General features: G+C 34.2%; 2 protein-coding genes across 2 annotated transcripts; one reads left to right on the forward strand and one right to left on the reverse strand.

Moving 5' to 3' along the window:
• Positions 1 to 774: 774 nt before the first annotated feature.
• On the forward strand, positions 775 to 6,608 carry LOC132271738 (probable polygalacturonase). The gene is made up of 7 exons (XM_059773210.1): positions 775 to 1,024; positions 1,226 to 1,555; positions 3,794 to 3,914; positions 4,031 to 4,205; positions 4,318 to 4,388; positions 4,643 to 5,342; positions 6,233 to 6,608. The coding sequence occupies exons 1-7, from the start codon at positions 992 to 994 to the stop codon at positions 6,327 to 6,329; spliced, it is 1,527 nt and encodes a 508-aa protein (XP_059629193.1). The 5' UTR covers positions 775 to 991; the 3' UTR covers positions 6,330 to 6,608.
• On the reverse strand, positions 6,539 to 8,951 carry LOC132270261 (probable serine/threonine-protein kinase At1g01540). The gene is made up of 7 exons (XM_059771450.1): positions 8,380 to 8,951; positions 7,722 to 7,823; positions 7,483 to 7,608; positions 7,229 to 7,387; positions 6,950 to 7,079; positions 6,632 to 6,838; positions 6,539 to 6,547 (listed from the first exon to the last, which is right to left on the reverse strand). The coding sequence occupies exons 1-7, from the start codon at positions 8,949 to 8,951 to the stop codon at positions 6,539 to 6,541; spliced, it is 1,305 nt and encodes a 434-aa protein (XP_059627433.1).
• Between the last annotated feature and the right edge of the window lie 9,958 nt (positions 8,952 to 18,909).

The following is an 18,909-nucleotide window of genomic DNA, read 5'->3' on the forward strand; positions in this document are numbered from 1 at the left end:
GATTTAAGTTGATTATTAGAGTCTCTTTGGCATTGGTGTTAGAATAAAAAAAAGTGCTTTTGTGAATAGAATTGCTAAAACTTTGTAGTCGGTTAAATGTTTAGTGACACATTAAGTACTTTTTATAATTAAATTGTGAATTATTTTATAATAAAACACTTTTTATGGCTAATTTTACAATAATACAATTTCCCATATTAATGGTTCATCTTTAGTATTAGAATTTTTGAAACGGGGCAAACAATTAATAAATTGTTCCCTTTTAAAATTACCTTCTTGTCCTTTTAAGTTTAAATATGTAAATTATTAAATTGAAAGATTTCGGAAACTTAAAAGGCGATGATGGAAATATAGCATTAATTTTCTTTGACTAATTTGCAACATATTAAAAAAGAAAAATGGACTAAGACATACGTAGTATCATTTAATAGAATGTTATTATATTTAAGAATAATAATTTTATAAAAGAAGTGAAATTATCTTTATAAAAACAAAAAGTCAAAATTATCTAGAAAAAACAGTTATCCAAAATACAAAACCTACCTTCAAAGATTGTAAAGACAATTTTTAAATAAAATTATTTTTAAACCACTATAATTGATTTCATCTAATATGATCACAATGACACGTCTACCAAAAATCTCAAGGAAGAAGTAGGACCCACCATCAAAAAAATGGTGAAATCACCGTCCATTTCATTTGGAGGAAAGATGGAGTCAAAAGCAAAAGATATATGTGGCTGTAGTATATAATAACTTCCCCAGTCAGTTTCTAGTTTCTTGTTTTTCATTGACCTCTTTTACATGAAACCTTAAAAAGAGGTTTTAAGCCATGTTAGTTAACAATCTTTCTATATATATATATAATCACCCCCAAGATTTCACGGAGCATTTCTTGTAGAACATCTTTATATACTCTCTCTCTCTCTCTCTCTCTCTCTATATATATATATAAAACTACACAAATCACACAAAGCATTTCATTTCAGACAATGGCGTTTTTTCAACCATCAAGAAAATCCCATGTAATTCTTCTATCAATTTTTGTCTCTTCATCTTAAACATGTTTCTTTGTGGTTCAATTTTCTATAAAAACTCTTTTATATAGTTTTATAATTTTGAGTTTGTTTTAGAAAACCGAACCAAACATACCCTGTTTTTGATGCTTTCGATTGGTTTTATGTTTAATATAATTAAACATGGTTTTTTTATGTGATTTTGTATAGGGTGTTGAGATAGTTTTGGCGTTGTTTATATTGGAATTAGTAAGTTTGAGTGTAGTGGAATGCGGAGGACCAAAAGGTCCAGAATTGATCTACTCTGCAATAAGTTGTCGGAAACACAGCGCGTCTTTGACGGAATTTGGAGGGATCGGAGATGGGAAAACGTCGAACACGAAGGCGTTTCGATCTGCAATCACTCATCTCAGCCAGTTTGCATCGGACGGTGGAGCGGAGCTCATCGTGCCGCCGGGGAAATGGCTGACGGGGAGTTTCAATCTCACCAGCCGATTCACTTTGTATATCCACAAGGATGCAGTTCTTCTTGCTTCTCAGGTATGTATGGCCTTTCATTTCCCTGGAAAAAAAGGGGTATATGAAAAGTTGTGGTTGTTACAAATTATAAAGACATTGAAAGGGAAATTGATCCAATATAGACATGGTCAAATATGATCCAACATCACATATAAGTTGGACCAGTAGTGTAGAATGGCTTTTCCAAATTAGTTGGTTGATATGTATTGTCCTAATTTAAAATTATCATGTGATTTTAAGTTTTTATATATATATATATATATTATTATTATTATTAACAGAAAATTCTACAATTTCTCATTCTACCTCTATAATTGTCGGGTTCTACCAGGCACACTATATTATTGTATACCATAACATATATTTATAATATAATATACATACATATAAGTCTATGTTTATGGTTTATGAGTACCATAACATATATTTACAATATAATATACATACATATAAGTCTATGTTTATGGTTTATGAGTATATAGAAAGAGATAGTGATATTTTTGGGATGAAATTAATTTACAAATATAGAATATAAGGATTAAGTAATATACATACATATAAGTCAATGTTTATATATATATATATATAGAAAGAGATAGTGATATTTTTGGGATTAAATTAATTTACAAATATAGAATATAAGGATTAAGGAAACAATTTAGGAGAAAAAAATAGGAAACATATGTAGAATTTTATGAAGAATCAGAAAATTAGTGGGGGGCACTTTCCATATTTTCATAAAAAAAAACATATATATTAGAGTGTAATAATATTTAGCATGAGTTATGCTGACTCATTACAAAACATTGAACTTCTAATTTTATTTCTCGTTCCCTAATAGTTCGTCTTCTATTAAAAATTTAATTCATTCTTTAATTATCTCCATTTTTTTTTCCCAATAAATATCTCTGCACTAATAGTTAGTCTTCTATTAGGAATTTAGTTCATTCTTTAATTATCTCTAATTTTTTCTCCTTAAATATATCGGATCTATTTTTTCTGTGTAGACTTAAGAAAGGTAAAAAAAAGGGTTTAATTAATTGTAAAATAAGAGACAATATCCTTCCCAAAGATAAAGGTAATACAAATATATGGAGATGATCTTATTAACATTTAGGATTCCATTAACCTCCATTCTCTATGATACAATTTATTTTATTAAGATGATTTTATCATAAAAAATTATACAAAGAGTCAAAAAAAAAAAAAAAAAGGATAGTTAAAAAGAGAGAGAGAGAAACTTAATAGTTATCCCTTCAAATATTATTACATGGTATATTCACGTAAACAGTCATATAGATAAGGTCAGAGAAGTAGATTTATCTATTCGGTGTAAGTATTATTATTTTTATATATTATTATAAAATATATAAAAAATATAAGAGGGGAAAAAAATTCAAAGCAGGTGCCTCGGTCCTTTAACTCCTTCCGTAGTATGGTACCTTCCGATGGGATATGGTTGATTTTCTCAAATTAACATCCCAAAAAGGAAATAGGGAAGGATAGGGGAGTATTATTTTACTCCAAGTCATGTAGATGTGATGGTAGGGTCCTCCCGATTGAAAGGTTTGGGTATGTACCTCATGATATTGTTGACTTTCTCACTACTAATTTTTCAAAAAGGAAATAGGGACCGAGGATGGGGGAGTATTATTTTGCCATTTTGCTCACGTTTTAAATGGGACAAATAATTTATGGCCTTCTAAAAAAGAAAAAATGCACTATTAATATGAGGTTGAGGGAGTATATGTTTCAACTTTATTCTCGAAAAGTTTGTTTATACCATTTTTTAATGGTTTTGTGTTATAATTATAATGGAATAAATTAGGATTATAAGTAGGCCATCTCCTTTGCTTTTTCTTTCTAATGCTTAATTTTATGGTTCAGAATGTGTGTCATATCTTGTAATTAACTTCTTAGGAAATAAAAAAATCATGTCCCCTTAATATCATCACCTAATGATAGTTTAATTTTACACTATTGTTGTGATATCATTGTCACCATAACCTAGGAAAGCTTGTGGTCTTTCACTTTGTCTGATGCCTGAATACAAAGAAAAAAAATGTTGTCTGATGTGGTCTGGCAAGTTACTGTCAAACCCAAATTAAATTAATAATAATTATTTTTTGTTGAAATTCAAACAATTATATTAAAGGTAAATTAATATTGGGGCTGACTTTAGCTCTCTATTTTACTTAATTGTTACAATGTTAGCTCGTATCTTGAACTTGTGCTCATATTATGTGTTTACACTGACAGGATGAGTCTGAATGGCCTGTTGTTGAGGTATTGCCTTCTTACGGGAGAGGAAGAGATGCCCCGGGAGGAAGGTATAGCAGTCTCATTTTCGGAACAAACCTCACTGATGTGGTGATTACAGGTACTTATTAACGTGTCAGTTTGATAATTCAATTCAGTACTTAACGAATTCCAATCCCTTTTACAACTTGTTTGTGTATGTGTTTGTAACGTTTGCCATTTCGAATTGAACCCTAGGTGGTAATGGCACACTTGATGGCCAGGGTGCATCTTGGTGGAAAAAGTTCAAGGCAAATGAGCTGAATCTCACTAGGCCTTACCTAATCGAAATCATGTACTCGAACCATGTCCAGATATCGAACCTTACTTTGATCAACTCTCCATCATGGAATGTCCATCCAATTTACAGCAGGTTAGGCCATTCCTCTATCTGCAACTTAGACTATATATGATCTATGCACATTGTGACTCCCTCATTTTCTCTTACTCACCGTGGTCTAATTTGATCGAACCTGAAATTGCAGGAACGTAATCATCCAAGGGCTGACAATCCTTGCACCAACCGACTCTCCTAATACAGATGGAATAAACCCAGGTGTGTATGCCTTCTGAAGAAAAAAACAGATCAAACACACACAAGAACACACAGATGTAGCGTGGTTCACCTAACTAGGGCTATGTCCGTGGGTTGCAGGGATTTCACTATGTCTAGAACAAAGAAACTTTCATATATCATAACAAAGAAATAGACTTGTTTTGTCTAAACTATGTTGAATTTGGAGCATTTCTTCAATGAATTATGGGTAGATCATTACACTAAGTTCTATTTTTCTCTCTCTTGTTGTTCAGATTCTTGCCATTATACGCGCATTGAAGACTGTTACATAGTCTCAGGGGACGACTGCATTGCAGTGAAGAGTGGTTGGGACCAATATGGTATCAAATTCGGAATGCCAACAGTGCATCTAAGCATCCGTAGGGTCACCTGCATTTCCCCCGACAGTGCTGTCATCGCTCTTGGCAGTGAAATGTCGGGTGGAATACAAGATGTGAGAGCAGAGGACATCACTGCCATCAATTCTGAATCCGGTGTGAGGATCAAAACTGCTCCGGGAAGGGGTGGCTACGTGAAGGACATCTACGCGAGAAGATTCAATATGCACACAATGAGGAGGCATGTATTTTGGATGACAGGTGACTATGGGTCACACCCTGATAACAATTCGGACCCCAATGCACTTCCTGTCATCAAGAACATAAATTTTAGAGACATGGTCGCGGAGAATGTCACCATGGCTGCAAAACTCGCGGGAATTGATGGGCATCCTTTTACCGGGATATGCATCTCTAATGTCTCGATTAATTTGTCTCCGGACTCCAAGAAATTGCAGTGGAATTGTTCTGACATTCAGGGAGTTGCGAGCAATGTGAGTCCGAAGCCATGTGAGCTGTTGGCTGATGCAGGAGGCAAGGACTGCCCTTTCCCGGATGATAAGCTGCCCATTGATGATGTTAAGTTGAAGATTTGTTCTAGCAATAGCAGCGACAAGTAAGAAAACTGCAAATTGTATAAATCTCCTTAGAATGGTTTATATGATAGGTAATATAATAGCACCTACAAGTAGGAGAGTGCAAGATATATTAATCCTCCCAATATAGAAAGGAGTAGTGAATAAAATGAAATTTTATGTTAGGTTCCATTTTGTTTCGAGAAAATGCAGAGCAATAGAGAACAATTTTGGATCATTGTGATTAACGTCGAGTGATTTTTTTACTGCTAATCAATTGATTTCAATGTAGAAAAATCGAGACAATTCATTTAAGCTGCAGATTGTGCAGGCACAAAAGAAGTTGAGAAAAGAACAAGAAAATATAACCTTAACTGTTGCAGATTTTGCAGGCTCGAAAGTATCATATGAGTCACTTCTTGATGTCAATGTATGATTTAATTTCTTGATGTCAATGTATGATTTAATTTATTATGAACAAAATAAGATTCATTTTATTCTGTATAGAAAAATATATGAAATAATTTGGGACTGAAATGTATCCAGTTATGAAATGTGAGGAAAAAACCATATGAATCATAATAAAAATGACACAGGACAAACAATTTGACTAAATAAACAGATTTTTGTATCTAAAAGTGATCTCGAATTCTCTAGTCTTCATGATCCATGGTGGCATATAACGGCATATAACGACTTCATCCTCAGGTTGTAATATGTTTGCCCTTTTATTTGTTCCTTATGCGACAGCCTGATAATCCTCTTCTTCTGAGGAATTCCGGGGAGAAGTCTCCGGCCTAATACATTTTTCCTGCATCTTGAAAACAAATAGTTATGAATGAGATAGAAGTTAAGAAGAACTACCCTGCTATATGAAGAAACAGTAGTTCTTACACAACTGAAAGTAACGATTGTTTAATTTTTTTGACAGCTCTACGGACAAAAGCGCTTCCAGCAACGCCAAATGGGGCCTAAGTGGGATAAAAATGATTGTATGGTACATTTTCATTGGGTGGACATACCAATGACGTGGTATGCTTGGCACATCCAATATCCTTTCTCGAGTCCTCATTTCAGAGGTTTCCAGGTTATGTTCAATATTTATAGAGCAGATTCAGAAAGCTGAAAGTTTGTCCTGAAAGTACTTTCAGAAAATGCTTCTACAACAACTGCCATATGTATGTATATGCACCAGAAAGATTATGAACAAAAGGTGACTCATATTATGATGTATATTTCAGTTAAGCTACATTGTGTACAACTATAATTTTAGAAGTTAATAAACTTAAAACATGATATTTAAGCTATTTGAAGAAAAAATTGTTCTTACTGTGAGCAGCAAGTCACGTGGCTCGAGCATGTGGATCACATCTCCCATTCGAGGCCTGTTCTCTACGTCCGGATCAACACATCGAAGAGCAATCAGAATAATCCTTTTGAGATCGATCAAGGAAGGCATCTCGGGCAATTTAGGATCTGGTGTAAAATGAATTTGCTGGTTTGCAACCATGGTCTTAAACCAGTCAACCAAGTATACCTGCAAAAGAAAATTAATTCATTTCAAACGCGTTTTTTTTTTTTTTTTTAGGAGGAGAAAATTATGAGAAGGGTCGAAAGCTTTAGCATCCAAATGTTTCGGACTAGTGACCTCTAGTTCAGTTCCACTGTATTCTATTGCAGTCTTCCCGGATACAATCTCCATGATAAGTACCCCGAAGCTATAAACGTCACTCTTTTCGTTCAAAACACTAGTAGCAGCATATTCTGGTGCTATGTAACTAGAAAATGCAGAGAAATCTAGTTACTAAAGTAGTCAAAAATAAATAAATAAAAAAAAAAAATTACTGATTGATCATCACATTATATATATTGTACTAGTGAGAAATGATTCAAAAATGTTTTGTTCTCATGAACCAAACTGACGTACCCTGACATTCCCATCAAAGGAGACGTGGCACGACCTAATAGTCTAGCAATCCCAAAATCTGAAATCTTGGGATTCCACAATTGATCAAGCAGTATGTTTCTTGATTTTATGCGTCCGTGGACAACCTTTGGTTCGATGTCCTCGTGAAGGTAGGCCAAGCTGCAGGAACAAAGTATCCTCAAGTTAAGAAAACATAATCATCTATGGAAATAAGAAGAATAGCATTAATCTGGTTTTCGGATCAAACAACACACCCTTTTGCAATTCCTAGGATAATGTCCATCCGAGTAGTCCACGATATAGAATTAGCTTGTCGGCCTACCCATCCATGAAGCCACCGGTGCAGATTACTATTGTCCAAGTACTCGTACACAAGCATGCTAATCATCCAAATGGGAAAAAGAAATGAAAAATTGGGATTGCAGCTTCAAATTCTTACTGTTGATATATATATATCATGTAAATGTCTATATATGTATGCATAGTTGCATACCTGTAATTTCCTTCGTCGCAGTATCCAAGCAACTTGACCAGATTCTTGTGTCTAATAGACTTAATCGCATCCACTTCGACAACAAAGTCCTCAGCTTTAACACTGATAAGTTCATCAGTTTCATTAACAAATTTGAGAGACATACTCTTGAGAGAAAAATTCATAGCTAAAGTTTTAAAAGAGAGTTTTTGTACACTTAAAAAACAAGAATATGTAAATATATTGAATGAAATAATAATCCATTTCTAGCGCCAATGGAATGTAAACTTATAATCCTGAACCTACTTTTCCATCATAACAACAACCATGATCATTTTAATTTCGTATAAATTAACTTAGCAGTTAGCATTTATATTCCAAAATAGAGAATGTTAGAACTATATATATAAACATATATGCACAAACACAAATATACCTGTGACTGAATTGACCAGCAGATGTTAGATATTTCAATTAGATGTGCCTTTTCTGCATGTATTGAAATATAATTTTGCTCCAAATCTAACACCAATTATTATTTTTATTTTATTTTATTTTTGCAATAATATATCTAAGACCAATTGCTTGTGCCATACCGGTAGTATCACCAATCATCATATGGACTTGTCTAACACCAATTACACACACTTACACACACATATGTAAATATATAATGTACCTGTTACAAACCAACTGCTTCACAGCAACCCTAGTGGCATCCAACAAGACACCCCTATAAACCACCCCATAATCTCCACTCCCAATCACATGACTATCATCAAACTCATTCGTTGCCATTTCAATTTCTCTAAGCATATACCGGCATTTCCCAATCGATCCTAAATCCCCAACAGGGTCACTCTTTCTTTTGTCACACCACTGATTTGACACCAAAACCAGCTTCTCAGCCATGCCATTGCCATTGCCATTGCCATTGCCATTGCCATTGCCATTGCCATTGCCACGGCCCATCTCGACCTCCGAACCATTCCGCGACAGCAGCCTCCTATCTAGGGAAGATGTACTACTACAACCATGAAAGTTCTTGGGAACAAGACATGACTTCTTTGATGCAGCAAAGGGAGGCTTGTTTCGTCTGTGGCGACACGAGAAGATGAAGTAGAGAGACAACAAGAGAAGGGTTAGAACAATGAATAGGGAAACGCAAATGGTGATCACCACCCATAGTTTGAGACTGAAGAATGGGGTGGGTTTCGAGAGACTCGCATTGAGAGTTGAGATTGATGGCATGCTTAAAGCGTGATTTGATTCTGATGAAAGGCTAAAATGGTGAGTGTTCTGGTTTTCAGATGTGGAAAAGCAGAACAAGTTTTGATTCTATCGGAACTCTTCTTTGTTTTCGAGTTTATTAGTTGATCTCAACAACTGAATATCGAGAATAGCGGGAACGGTTGAGATATGGTGTGGTGGGTACCACTTTATCGTAAATGAAGCACCAATATATTTTTGCCATTTTAGAAAATATAGTGCTATTTGTCGAACTCAGCTGACTTTTTATTTTTTTTGCTCAACACTGAAATGTAACACAAACAAATTTTCATAACCTCAAATTACGTTGGGTTTCTCTCTTCAAGATTTATTCTTATTCAAATCATTTATTTATAGGTTGCCTACTCCAATAATAATAATAATAATAATAATAAGGGTAATTTGCAATGACACATCAAGTTTGTCTTTTAGTAGATTAAATTTAGGTCACTTTTGGATAATAACACCCTCAAAGTTTACAAACTTGAACAATAACACCCCATTTTAAAAAAATGGAGCCAAACACAGCTTTTAGTGACATAAAATGTCTAATATGCCTAAGATATATTTTAATCCCCACCTAAAATGACCAAACTACCCTTTCATCTCATCTCGTCTCTCCCTTTCATTCCGCGTACACAACTTTACTCTCTCATCTCTCTCTTTCAACAACTCTCAATCTCATCTCATATCTCTATAATGGTCGATTGGAAGACCAATCACGCGCTTTTCTCTCTCTCACACACAAACTACTCTATCTCCCTCCTCTTCTTCCACACCCAAACCCCCAATCCGTAAATCAAACCCATGTCAATTCTCTCTATCTCATACACACAGTATCTCTCAAACCCCCAATCGCATACACTTAAGAAGATGATGCCTAGATCCCAAACCCGACCTGTCAATCCTCACCAAACTCGATGACCAGTGGCGCAAAGGCCGAGCTCTGCGCCGTGCCGCCGTTGTCGAAGAAAAGAAGTCGTTGGCCTTGATAAGTCTTGGAGGTTATTTCAACTATTATGGACAGACGAGGATGCCATCGAGCCGTTGCTGGAATCACGAATCGTGAACCAGAAAATCGTCGCCACGACTGATTCCTTATTGCTGGCTCGAATTCTGATTTGCCCGGCAACAGCCTCTGGCCAACAAATACTCCGGTATACTCTCCGGCAACGGCCTTTGCCCAAAATCGCACCGTTCTCTAAAACCCACCGCTGCCGCTTCCGTCAGCGGTGTCGCGGTCAGACAATCTGTGTAACACAATCACCGGATTGAAAGGAGATCGATCTCCAGCGTTCTTCCACTTCATCATGTTTGTTGGGTTTTGTATGGCTTTGTAGTGGTGGGTGGAGAGAGAGAAAGAAGGGGAAAGCAGTATTGGTGGCAGCGGTGGTGGTGGCGGTCACACAGCCGGGTTCAATGGCTGACTCGTCTGAGTTAGACTCGGTGGTGGCAGAGGTCTGAGTTGAACTCGGTTGGGTTCAATGGCTGCCTTTGCTTTTGTATGTATGTATATATGTATATATAGTTAGATATATGGGGTAATTTTCACAGACCTCCCCTATGGTTTGCCATCATTACAGGCGGCACCCTTCTTATTCCTGAAACTACGCGGACCTTTTTTACTTTTTAAAATATCCTACACGGACCTCCCTTATCTGTAACTGAACGTCAAATGCACTAACGGACACGTCAAATTTACTGAAATGCCCTCAATTTTCTATGATCAATGACTAAAATACCTATATAAATAATATATATTATATATATATATATATATATATATATATATATATATATATATATATAATAGTGTAAATAAAAATGAGATGAATTTACTTATGTACCTTAACCATTGTTTCCAATGGAATATAACCCCAACTCCGGTGAGCTTTTGATCTAGTTCGAGTATTATAGGTGGCTAAAAATAGTTACAAAGACCTTGATTTGGCACCAAATTCTCATCCATGGCAACTATTATGATTTATGTATAAAAGTGAGGTGGAGAAAGACCGGAGTGGATTTTTTTGCTCTAACTGGCTGTGAGCATGGGAATTGCGTTTCCAAGCAGAGGGCAGAGAGGAATGAAAATCTATCATGCCTATTTGGTGAAGTTTTTGCTCTAATTGCTAAATTTTGGTCCGATATCTCCCAAGTCGTTCTCAATCTCATTATATTCAGATCCAAGAGAAGTTTTCGCTCTTCGTGATCGGATATGGCACTGATTTCACCGAAATTGAATTTGCGAAGGTCTTACCAGATCAGGCCAGTTTTGCAGTAGAACGAGGCTGACTTAAACACCGGCAAGGGGATTCTTGTCAAGCCGCCGGTGAGGAAGAGCAAATTGGCAACTCTGACTGGTGTCATGGCTTGTGGCCCCTCGCTTTCTCTCTATACCTTTGTTTTTTCTCTCTCTGTAATCTTCTTCCGTTACTTTTCCCTCTCGCTAAGCTGTCATCACAAATAACAACAACCCAAATATAACAAACTCGCATACGGTGCCTTCCTTTATACCTCAAGCTTCACTCAACTTTCGACCAAATTGTGTTTCTTCTTTCAGGTTTGTTTCTGCACAAAGATCTTGTTGCTAGCTGATATATATATATATATCAATTGGTAGGGACAAGGGTATTTTCGGCATTTCATGAAAAATAGTAGCTGATGTCATCATTTTCCTTCGTTGACTGGCGTGGACCGTAACGGAAAGGAGGTCTGTGTAGGATATTTTAAAAAGTAAGGGAGGTCCGCATAATTTTCGGAACAGGAAGGGTGCCGCTTGTAATTATGGCAAACCGTAGGGGAGGTCTGTGTAAATTACCCTAGATATATGTGTGTAATTTTGAGGTGTTGGGTTTGTGTGACTTTGTGTGATGGTGGTGGAACGAGGAAGAAAATGGTGGTTGTGGAGGTTACGGTGGTGGTGAGTGGTGGTTATTGAGGTTGCGGTGGTGGTGACGGGTGAGTAGTGGTTGTGTGTATTGGCTGAGGCTGCGTTGGTCATTTTATGTGGTCAAAGGGTTATCAAAAGGTTAGCACGTACTTTCATCATGTTTGGGTGTCATTGTTTAAATTTGCAAATTTGGGGGGTGTCATTGTCCAAAAATGACCTAAATTGTATCTATTTGTCTTTTAAGTAAATCGGGCCGGGGGGTGTTTCATTATAAATTACCCTAATAGTAATAATAAAAATAAAGGAAAGCAAAAAAAACCAACAATCCACCGTATCTTTTAGGTGAAGGTATTAATTAATATAGAAGGACGTGAGCTTTAAAAATTTATATTTATACCTAATACATAAACTTGTTTTCTTTAAAAAGAGGGTAATTTACACAAACCTCCCCTATGATTTACCCTATGATTTACCCTAATTACAAGGACCTCTCCTCCTATTTGGCAAATTACTCGGACCTTCCCTAATTTTAAAAATATCCTACATGGACCTCCCTTTTGTGTGACGGACCGTCAAATATACTAACGGATTTGACTAATTTACTGAAAAGCCCTTAAATTTCTATGGTAAATGACTGAAATACCCTATATATATATATATATAAAAAGAGAGAGAGAGAGAGAGAGAGAGACGATCTGAGAGTTGGTGATGCCGAGAAAATGTTGGCAGAGAAGCCGAAGCAACAGAAACAGAGTTGCAAGTGTGATGGCGGATCGAGATCCCAACCGAAGAAGAAAGGTGGATCGGAGAAGTTAGCAGCGCATGGTGTCCATGGTTTTATGGCGGAATGAGGTGCCGGAAAACGTCGTCCACAACTGTGAGTGCTCACCGTCGGCGTGAGTTTTTTTCTGATTAGATAAATATTCAACAATTTCTTTTGAGAGTGAGTACTGGAATGATACCTACTACTGGCATAGATAGATTGATTAGGTACAACCATAAGCATGGATGTGTCATAAAAATAGGTCAGCAACTGCATGAATTCATCAGACAAACAACATAACTTGACAGCCTCAATTCATTCTCACATGAAAAACCTCATACTTCATTACTTTTTAACCTACATATATATATTTATATATATATATCAAAAATTATAAATCAGTAACACAAATGTAGATCCAATCACATTAAGCAATACAATCATCAAATGTGAAAGAAAATTATTGTTAGTCATTTCAATCAATCACCAACTTTTAAATCCAAAATTATAAATCAACAACACAAATTTATAACCAACTTCTGACTTGCTATTCATCTCTTTTTGCAATTCTCAATACTGAAGCTTTTCATCAACATCTATCTTCTCAATCCTCATTCGTTCTCAATTATACAAAAAAATCACAATCAATAACCAAAAAAAAAAAAAAAAAAAAAAATCAAAACTTGAAATCTGGGTATCCAAAAAAAGCATTGCCAAGACATGCCCATTTAAGATCATAACACTTTGTAGTACAAAAACTAAAAAAAAAAAAAAAATACAACTTGGGTAATTCAAGAAATGCAAAATTACAATCTGGGCATCAAACAAAATAATTACTCAGCAAGAGATAATCAAAACACTTCCAAATTTCAGAAATTGAAGAAACTATGATGTGGGTAATTGAAGAAATGCAAAATTATGATTTGGGTATCGAAAATGAGGTTGAAAGAGCTGAGAAATTAGTAAGTACCAAGTGAAGATCGGAGGACACAAAACCCAAAACATGGAAGCCGACGTCAGTAATTTACAAAAGTCAATGGCCGAATATATATATATATATATATATTGTTATGGAAATATAAATTTATGAACTAAAATATTATAAACGAATCACACTAAAATATTATATAAATACAATTGACAATTAAAGTAAGTTTTACAAAAATTAAATCAATGAGAATATGGTAGTTTTGTATGATATTACTTGCATACAAATATATATATATATATATAGACACACAATTTAAATATATTCGTTACATGTAAAAGAAATAAATTAAATATAAAAATAAAGTTAAAGAAAGGCTGGCCTGATATAGAGACATAAATTAACAGCTAACTCTTTATTTGCTGTAATAAAAACCTAATAAATTATATACGTTTTAGTGTAAGATTCATGTAAATTAATTCCGTAAGTTACAATATAAAATTCAAATAATGAAATTAAATAATAAAGGAATATTGAAATATTTTACACGAGTTTTAAAATCTTTTAAAAATCTCAACAAATCCCCGACAAGATTTTAAAACTTTTAAAATCATAAATGTATATATAATATATAAAAATAATATAGGCAACATGATACTATGCAATGAGTGTAGGTGCTTTATGAGCTTGAACCTTCACTTAGTGTAATTGTTTCCATTTGAAGAACCAGAATGAACTATGTCTTGAATTCAGCCATTTGAACCAAATTTCAACACATTACACACATAATATCGACGAGAGACTTTGGTCAATCGGGGTAGCGCTATTAATGGCCATGCGCTGATATCTTGATTCTCATAAGAGTTACTAGAGAACAGCCCAATTCTCATAGTCACGGCCTTACGATGGCTCTCACTTAGGTGAATCCTCCAAGGGTATATGTAACATTTACCCTGCAAGAGTATGCTTGCCTTGGAATCATTCAGGGAAGAGCCCTTCCTTAACATCACATCACAACACTGATGCCATAAGGATGAACATGAAAGAATCTCCTCGAGAAACCTCCTAATAAAATAGTGTTGTCAATAAGTCACACAGTACAGATTGTTTATACCCATTGAACCTTTCATCATGTGATTAAATCGCCAATCAGAAGGTTGGGTTACCTCCGTAGGTGACTCCCTTGGGGCTTAAGCCCATCCCCCTCGACATATTTAGGACAACCTTCCTAGAAAGACCTTTGGTCAGCTGATCAGTTATATTTTTCTCAAATCTTACAAAGTCTAATGAGATCACATGCTTACTTAATAGGCTTTTCACGGATTTATATCTCATTTGTATATGTCTATTTGCCTTCTTGTTTGTATGGGATTGATTCACCAAATCAATAGCCGCCTTACAATCACAATGTATCGATATCGCAGGCATAGGCTTATTTACTAAAGGTAGATATAGTAATAGGCCTTTGATCCACTCAGCCTCACTACAAGTAGTATCTAAGGCTATGAGTTCAGATTCCATAGTACTCCTCGAGATAATAGTTTATTTCTTAGAACTCCAAGATATAGCGGCTCCTCCAAGAAGAAATAAATAACCACTAGTTGATTTTACTTCTAAATTATCCGTTATCTAATTTGCATCACTGTATCCTTCCACCACATTTGGAATACCTTTATAGTACAAGGAATAATCTATTGTAGTCTTGAGAAATTTAAATACTCTATCTATCACCATCTAATGATCCTTACTTGGATTATGCGTATATCTACTAAGTCTACCAACAACATAGGCAATATCAGGCCTAGTTTTATTTGCCAAGTATAAAAGAGAGCCTATAGCTTGAGAATATTTTAATTGAGATATAGGTTCGCCTTCATTCTTCTTCAAGGGTACTTTTGGATCTTATGGTGTCAAGACTTTATAACACTTGGTGTAATTAAATCTCTTTAACATATTCTCAATGGTACTAGATTGATTAAGGGTGATACCTCGAGAAGTTCTTTCCAATTTCATGCCTAAGATCACTGATGCCTCTCCTAAATCCTTCATTTCAAAATTCATTGAGAGGTAGGACTTTATATCACATACAATTTCTAAGTTTGTCCCGAAAATTAATATGTCATCCACATATAAACATAATATAACATTTTCTTCATTATTCTCCTTGTAATATACACATTTATCATTATCATTAATCTTAAATCCATAATCTAAGATTACTTTGTCAAACTTCTCTTGCCATTGTTTAGGAGCTTACTTAAGACCATATAAGGACTTAACTAATTTACACACCTTATTCTCTTGTCCTTTTACTATAAATCCCTCAGGTTGCTCCATATATATTTCTTCATCTAAGTCACCATTTAAAAATGCGGTTTTAAAATCCATTTGATGCACAACTAAGTTATGGATAGAGGCTAAAGCTATTAGTATTCTAATGGTTGTGATATTAGTCAAAGGGGAATATGTGTCAAAATAATCCATTCCTTTCTTTTAGGTGAAACCTTTAGCTACTAGTTGAGCCTTATACTTATCTATACTTCCATCGGGCTTTAACTTCCTTTTGAAAATCCACTTACAACCTATAGCCTTATTACCAGGAGGTAACACGATTAAGACCCAAGTGTTATTCTGTAATATATATTGAAACTCGTCATTTATAGCTTCCTTCCAAAAAGGAGTATCTAAAGATGACATTGCTTCTTTATATGTAGTTGGATCACCCTCGACTAGGTATGTGAAAAAGTCATCTCCAAAAATCTTTTCTACTCTATATCTCTTACTTCTCCTAAGTTCTTGTGGTTGAGAATCTTCCACTAATGGTGTACTAGTAGAAGATGCTAAATGACTATAATAGGTTGAAGATCTATCAACTATCTGACTTGGTATTCTAAACTTATAAGGAAATATATCTTCAAAGTAGGTAGCATCTCTAGATTCTATTATTGAATTTTTTGCTACATCACTAACTTCAGAGTTAAATACTAAGAATCTATTGGCACTACTACATTGAGCATATCCTATAAAGATGGCATCTATGGTTTTAGGTCCTATTTTTTTTCTTTTTGGCTTGGGCAGGTGTACTTTAGCTAGACACCCCCATACTTTTAGGATTTGAAGATTAGGTACTCTACCTTTCCATAACTCATATGGAGTTCTATCATTAAGTTGGACAGTTACTCGATTGAGTATGAAACATGCGGCGAGCATAGCTTCCCCCCACAAATTCTCGGGTACACCACTATTTAATAACATTGAGTTAACCATGTCCATGAGAGTTCTATTTTTTCTTTCGATTATTCCATTTGATTGAGGTAAATATAGAGGAGTTACTTCATGTATAATTCCACGTTCCTCACAAAAGTCTCCAAGTTTGTTCCAAGAATATTCTCCTCCTTTGTCAGACCTCAATCTTTTAATATTTTTCTCCAATTGATTTTCTACTTTACTCTTGTAACCTCTAAATTTATCAAAAACCTCATCCCTAGTCTTTATCAAATATATATAACAATACTTAGAAAAATCATCAATAAAAGTCACAAAGTATTTATTGCCACCCTTAGTTGGCGATCTATTGGAATCACACACATCACTATGTATAAGTTCTAGAATTTTTGTATTCCTCATAACTACTTTGTGAGGTTTCCTAGGTTGTTTGGCTTGTACACATATCTCACACTTATGTTTAAAGTCTACCTTAGGCTTTGGGAGTAAATTAAGATCCATCAATTTTTTAATTTTCTTCAAACTAACGTGTCCAAGTCTTCCATGCTAAACATCACAAAATTCAACGCTATAAACTTGTGGAGAGATTCCATTCACATCAAAAATAACATTCAACTTAAATAATCCCTCACTAATATAACATTTACCCACAAAAACATTGTTCTTTGTGATTACAACTCTATTTGACCCCATTACAATTTTAAACCCTTGTTGAACTAAAGAAGGTCCACTAACTAAATTTTTCCTCACTTCAGGTACATGTCGCACATCCTTTAAAGTTACAATCTTCCCAAAGGTCATCTTTAATTCCACGTCTCCAATTCCATAAATTTGTGCGATAGAATTATTTCCTAAGGTTACACTTTCACCATTAAATTTTTTATAAGTCTTAAAACAGTTACTACTAAAACATACATGTACATTAGCCCCCGAGTCTAACCACCAATCAATGTTATCATAGGTAAGATTAATCGAAAGATTAAATCCTAAGGCGATCTTGCTAGAGTTTCCCATCTCTATCATCATTATTATATTATAGACCTCAAATTGAATTGGATATCAAGTCTACTTACGTGAAAGATGTAGGGTCAATTTCCTATTGAGATTAAAGTCACTATGAAAATTTTCAACAAAATATAAATCAGATGCAAATCGTCTAATTAAAGCAAATGGATGCACAATATAAAATACACAACTTAAAATAAGAATAATAACTTTTCACGCTTAAAATAGTTTCAATACAACAATTTAAATGTCCAAAAAAAAAAAAATTGATTTCAATAAATTGACTTCTTGGGCAAATGATAGTAACTGTTTTCTAATAATAACTTGATCTGATTTTTAAAATTAAACTGCCTTATATATATATATATATATGATCATGTTTTTTAAAAATAAATTGCCTTATATATATTTTTATATATATAACTCAATACTAAAACAGTTCAAAAAAAAAAAAAAAAAAACACCAATTTAAATTCAAAAGTGCTGGAAAACTATTTTCCCAATAAATTGTTTCCTTATGAAAATAGAACCCTTTAAAAAAAAAAAATTGACTTTCTTATAAAACAAATTATAAATTAAAAAAATGTTGAAACTGTTATTTCAATAAATTAAACTTGCCAAAAAATAATCAACACAACTCTTTACAATACCTCTTATTATTATTATTTTTATTTTTAATATTATGAAACGTATTGTAATTTGAATTTCCAAAACAAAACACGTTCCGTTCACAATTAAAAAAAATATTTAGGTCTTTTACAGAATGGGCAATAAGCCAAGAAGCTATTTAGAAGGGCTATCAACTTTAGACTGTTATGGAAATATAAATTTATGAACTAAAATATTATAAACGAATCACACTAAAATATTATATAAATATAATTGACAATTAAAGTGAGTTTTACCGAAATTAAATCAATGAGAATATGGTAGTTTTGTATGATATTACTTGCATACAAATATATATATATATATATATATATATATATATATATATAGACACATATACATATAGACACACAATTTAAATATATTCGTTACATGTAAAAGAAATAAAACAAATAAAATATAGAAGTAAAGTTAAAGAAAGGCTGGCCTGATATAGAGAGGCAGGCGATAAACACATTGA

This window comes from Cornus florida, unplaced genomic scaffold (genome assembly GCF_030987335.1).
Source record: "Cornus florida cultivar Cherokee Brave unplaced genomic scaffold, ASM3098733v1 CherokeeBrave_3.0.0_Hap2_Chr08, whole genome shotgun sequence".
NCBI lineage: Eukaryota > Viridiplantae > Streptophyta > Magnoliopsida > Cornales > Cornaceae > Cornus > Cornus florida.

Bases quoted from the DNA above. Each gene is read 5' to 3' on its own strand.
- LOC132271738 (XM_059773210.1), top strand. From the start codon at position 992: ATGGCGTTTTTTCAACCATCAAGAAAATCCCAT. The intron at 4,206-4,317 runs GTTAGGCCATTC...CTGAAATTGCAG, and splicing joins GTCCATCCAATTTACAGCAG to GAACGTAATCATCCAAGGGC. The intron at 5,343-6,232 runs GTAAGAAAACTG...TTTTTTTGACAG, and splicing joins TCTAGCAATAGCAGCGACAA to CTCTACGGACAAAAGCGCTT.
- LOC132270261 (XM_059771450.1), bottom strand. From the start codon at position 8,951: ATGCCATCAATCTCAACTCTCAATGCGAGTCTCTCGAAACCCACCCCA. The intron at 7,824-8,379 runs GTACATTATATA...TGAACTTATCAG, and splicing joins AAGCAGTTGGTTTGTAACAG to TGTTAAAGCTGAGGACTTTG. The intron at 6,839-6,949 runs GTCACTAGTCCG...TTTCTTTTGCAG, and splicing joins ACAGTGGAACTGAACTAGAG to GTATACTTGGTTGACTGGTT.